The sequence below is a fragment of the Musa acuminata genome, chromosome BXJ1-8 (assembly GCF_036884655.1).
Source record: "Musa acuminata AAA Group cultivar baxijiao chromosome BXJ1-8, Cavendish_Baxijiao_AAA, whole genome shotgun sequence".
NCBI classification, from domain to species: Eukaryota; Viridiplantae; Streptophyta; class Magnoliopsida; order Zingiberales; family Musaceae; genus Musa; species Musa acuminata.
The window spans coordinates 45801349-45806778 of record NC_088334.1 but is presented as its reverse complement, the minus strand read 5'-3'; the positions used below and the strand labels follow the sequence as shown (position 1 = coordinate 45806778).

The window sequence follows — 5430 nt, the reverse complement described above, 5'->3', positions numbered from 1 at the left end:
AGGTCAATCTCAATTTAGTGTTTGTAAACTTGTCCTGATGAAAGCATTCAATGACACTTCATTAGGTCTCTAAACACAGAGTTAAGATAACTAGTACAGTTCTACTGAAGTGATAGAGAAGAACTTAGGTTTCATCCGATAGCTGGATTTATAAAATGAGAAATTCGATCTCTTGGGTTCAATCACTAAGATATGTTTGTGCAAAAGAAGAAATGCAGTAACTTTAGGTTGGGGAGACAGCACAAAATGAATGTAGAGCCTTTTTGGTCGGTTCCTGCATTCCAGAACATCTCATGAGCTAATATTGCCCTCAAGGATTAGATGAATGATTCCAATATTTTTCAGATACACCTGTAGGTAAGTTTCTAAAGATTTCTTGAGGGAAATTTAATTTCCCTATAATGAGCATAGTGAAAACCAGGGTTTAATGCAGTTCTTAAAATTATTCTTTCTGATGATCACTTACATAAAATTCACTCTAATGCATACATTTCATATTATTCCCTTGGCCTTATTCTTTTAATCTTCTAACATTTTTTTTTAATATCTAAAGCACACATTCTTGAAAGCATAACTTCAAATTGTTTTGATTGTCTCCTCCATTATGTATATTATCATAGATTCTCCTCAATTTAGCATAGATTGTTCTAGTATATATACCAAAGACAATCATTTCACTGTCTCATGTTGGTGTCCAACTACCATACATATCTATCTGGAACTGTTCTTACCAGGAATGCTGCTCTGAGACAAGGTTACTATCTAGTTTACAGTTTAACAGCAGTGGAGTTGGGCAGCAACTATTTAGGTTGTTGTTGCTGTGAAAGTTTCAGCCACTGTATCTGCTACTCAGCTACTCTTCAAGAACAAAGTTTTTGTGGTCAGATTATTTGCAACTTAGTATCTTGCTATTGCAAGGTGATGCATGTTGTAACTTGGTATTTATTGGGATGTTGGGCCAAAACTTCTTCCAGAATGAGAAATGTAATTTTAAATGTGAGTCCCATGATCTTCATTTGTTCAGATTTATCTTATTGTACTGATACTTGAAGAACTTAAGCGAGTGTCTTACCTGTCCTTTCACTGGTTGGTTGTTCATCATCCTTATTTGATTAGTCTCCATTGCTTCTCAACCACATAGCCTTAATCATGCTCCTATCTATCTGAAATGAAAATAACTGGCTTCTTTCTCATGATATTGTTCAGGTGATCTGCAAGAGATTTGTACAAGTCATCCTAAATATGCAGATGAAATTATTGTGTGGAAATGGAAGCTTAATGCTAGGGACAGATCCTAATTTGAAGTGTTATACTGCCTTCATATCATGATGAAGGTTCCCTGGAAAATTTGTTGTTTGGATATTCCTGATAAGACCATTCCAAATTAGTAAATATAAGTTAGATTTTGGTTGTTGATATATGGATAAGTTAATCGAGGTCCAGGTTGAGATATAAAAAAGCTAGAAGATTTAATTCAAGACCCATATAAAAATTGTATCGAGGTGTTCCTCGATATTTAAGTTATTATGGGTTCCAACTTGGAAGGATTCGGTCACACGTCAAAATAAGCAAATGTATTCAATCACAAATGTTTGAGAATGCACCTTAGCCAGTTTATCATAGTGTGATAGGATGATCCTAAGATTGAGATTATGACAATTGCACATCATTTAACCACCAATAAAATTTGGGATCGAAGGTGATTGAGTCGACATTCTTGTCGGTGCTATATGCTACCACTCTCACAAGATCAAGCCTCACCTAAATATTTCAATCGAGTGAAAGCGATCAAATGAAAGCGATGAATCGAATGTAAAATTATTACGTTTGTTGGTAGCCAACTAAGTGTTGTATTATTTTTCATATCATATCTAAAGTAGACCTAAAAAATCAAAAAAAATTTTGATAAATCCTGATTATACATTATACAATCAGAAAAATATTCTCTAAATCATACATTCAATTTCAACAAAAAAATAGTTTTAATTAAGATTTATGCTAACGCAGTAAACTTTGTTGATCTACTTTGGATCCTTCACACATTTTTCCATTTTTAATCATTTAAAGAATTATCTAATCCTTCATGCATAGCACATGTCCTTTTCTTTCAAATAAAAAAAATCTCTGACACAGTGACCGAAGATGACATGCTGTCTCCCAATTCCCCATTCCAAACACCATTACCTCAAAAGGATCACATTAAACAACCTCAAATCCCCCTCTCCTAATCCCCTATTTCTCTGCTGTTGTCATTCTTAGCCTACTAAAGTACTGCATGCCTACCAAACATAACTTATGTCCCCTATTAATTAATGCCTTAGTCCTCCCTATGAACCCACAATAGACAATCCACCAAACCAACCACATAATTCTCGTACAATTGCTGCTAACGGGTCGGATCTAAAGCAGATAAAAGGACATTGTGTCAGAGAAAACAATAATTCATGAAATCAATTGTATCAAAGTTTCGATCCATAATAATATTCTGCTTAAGTGGATCGGATTTCAGATGGTATCCATAATCCGCTAATAAGACCAATAAAAACAAAAAGGGCAGTGTGTTCATCGATAAGAACGCAGGAGAGAAGAAAGACTTCGATTGGTGTGCGTGGTACGATTGGGTGGGCCCAGTTGAGTCCGCTTGTGCACGACAATTTAATCCCCTCCCCTCATTTAACCCTATCTTTCCTCTCACGCGCACGCGAACTGCAAAAAGTAATATGAAAAGATGACCCCACCCGCGACTTACCCGCTGGCCCACCCAACCCGACCGTATCCAACACCCGCACGTTCTTTCTTTATAGCGCCACACCTCGGCGGTCCCATGGGACCGTCTCTGTGCCACGTACCCCATGTTCTGCGTGCCCCGCCCAGCTTCGTGCAATAAGGCGTCTCTCTTCTTCCTCTCCCTTGAGGTGAGCGTTATCGTTGGCTGCATCAGGTGAAGCGGGGGCGGCGCTCTCTCTGCTGCTCCCGTTGTTGTTGGCATCTTCTCGACTTCAGTCTCTCTTATGAACAGGACCTATCGAGAGAGAAAGCACAATCGCTTTGTTCGATGACTTCGCGCTCTTCTTTTGACTCACAGATTGCTTCGTTTGCCTCGCCTGTCTGTGATGACCGAATGAGAGGCTTTCATCTGTTTGAATTGAATGCTATCTCAAATTGACTTCTCCCATCCATCTCTGTCTCTGGATTTTGCCACCTTTAGCTTGTTTTGTCGATCAAAATCCGATCTTTTTGTGTCTCTGCTCTCTGAATTTGTTGCAGTCTGATCTCTCCCTTCTTTCTCTGTTTTGATCGTGAATCCATTCCGTTCAATCCAATTTTGGTCGCTCGGATCGAGAGCGTCGACGAATGCAAAGGAAAGCTCCCTTGGAAGGTTCCTGCAGCTTGCACTCTTGGGATCGACGAATCTCCACCATGGATACCAACAGAATCCCGATGGCCCCTCTAAGCACTGTTGAATCCCTTCATATTTCCACGGAGTGATCGCGTTAGACGCAGAGAGTTCCCCTGTTTACCCTCGTCATGGGTTGCACGGGCTCGAAGCAGGTCGGCCGACGCCGCGGATGGAGCCCCAGTCCTTGTGTTGGCGGCCACTTCCTCCCCGTCCACTACGACGGTGATGTCAACGCCCTTTACCGGGGGGGAGACGACCACCACGCCGTCTCCCTCACCTCCACGACCCTCGGCTCCTTAGTGCTCGACCGCGAGGACCTCAGCTTCGACGAAAAGGCCATGATAAAGAGCACCAACGACCTCCCGGCGGTGACCACGGAAGCCAACGTCGTCGAGGGGCTCGTCCGTGCCAAGACGTTGTCGGGGATGGTGGATCGCCGGATCCCTGAGTCCCCGACGATGACCCCGTCCAACGAGCCGGAGGTCATCAACGCCTGGGAGCTTATGGCCGGCCTCGAGGACGCCAGCTCCCCCCACCTCTCTCTCGCCGATGTCGTCGACTGCTCTTTGTCCTTCGGCACCTCACGGGATGTGCACCGTTCATGGCCCGATTCCGAGCTTTCGAGTGCGGCCTCCTTGCCGAAGCCGCAGTGGATGCAGCTCAGCCCGGTGGACTCCGTCGTCTCCGATTTCGACCCAGCGATCTCGACCTCCTTCCGCGAAGCCCTCGACGTGTTGTCGCCGCAGCAACAATCCCATTCCATCCTGCAATCCCCTGAGCTCGACAAGGAAGACAAGGACAAAAACAAGGAGCCCTCTCGCGCAAGTGCAAGAACCGGATCGATAGAGTCTGCCGATGGCCGCGAAGTTCCGGAAAACATCGGCATTGTTCGAGCAAGAATCAACGAATTCCAACAAAAGATCGACGTCAAAAAGACCAGACCCAACGCCAGTTCCTCTGAGATGGCGTCTTCCCTCGTATGCCCGCCGGGTGGCGAGGGGAAGGTGGTGTTCTACTTCACCAGCATCCGCGGGATCCTGAGAACGTTTGAGGATTGCTGGGCCGTCAGGGTAATACTTCAAGGCTATGGCGTTCGCGTCGACGAGAGGGACGTGTCGATGCATGCAGGATTCAAGGAAGAGCTGATCGACATGCTCGGCCCGGGGTACGGCGGCAACAGTCTGCCGAGGGTCTTCGCCGACGGGCACCACCTGGGCGGGGCAGACGAGTTGAGACACCTACACGAGGTGGGGAGACTCTCCAAGCTCATAGAGTGCTGCGAGATGGAGTCGCAGGGGAAGGGACGCGGCGACGCAGCCTCCTCATGCGATGGGTGCGGCGACGTGAGGTTCGTCCTCTGCGGGACGTGCTCGGGGAGCTGCAAGGTGTACGTCGAAGCGGAGGAGGAAGGCGACGACTTGGGAAGGTTCCGAAGGTGCCCCGACTGCAACGAGAACGGGCTTGTGCGATGCCCGGTGTGCTGCTTGCAGAGAGAGTGATTCCGTGAAGGTGTTCGACGTTTTGCTTTGTTCTGTATGTACAGCAAGAGGATGAAACTGAACTCTCTCCAACAAAAGATGAACATTTAGCTTCTTGCTCTTCTTTTCCTTTTGTTCTTTGTCTATTCTTAGTGGGAAAGACACAGAAGTGAAACCCATTACTATGTGATAAGATTGAACCAATACAAAGTTGTAGATCTCAGTGATCAGACCCTATTATTTTCTGATGTTTATCTTATTTCATTTCTCTTTCTAGCTGATATGATAAGATTCATTAGTAGATTCATATACTTGGTTGTTGGCTGGTAGGCCATGCATCAATAAGTTCTGAGATCTATCTATGCATTGTTCATAATGCTGCAATCACAAGTGACAAGAAGTAAACCTGTAGTACTCAAACTACTTCATGCCTGTGATGTCACATTGGGGCACTGCTCATCTTGTAGTGGGAAGCCATCACTGCCTTATCCCACTGCCAAGAAGGCAAGAATATATATAATACACATTATAGTGTATGGTATGGGTTCAGTT

General features: G+C 44.5%; 1 protein-coding gene across 1 annotated transcript; it reads left to right on the top strand.

Moving 5' to 3' along the window:
- Positions 1-2750: 2750 nt before the first annotated feature.
- LOC103996384 (uncharacterized protein At3g28850-like) lies at positions 2751-5159 on the top strand. Its single transcript, XM_009417308.3, has one exon. It carries the CDS (start codon positions 3529-3531, stop codon positions 4897-4899), a length of 1371 nt encoding a protein of 456 aa, XP_009415583.2. The 5' UTR covers positions 2751-3528; the 3' UTR covers positions 4900-5159.
- The last annotated feature ends 271 nt before the right edge of the window (positions 5160-5430 follow it).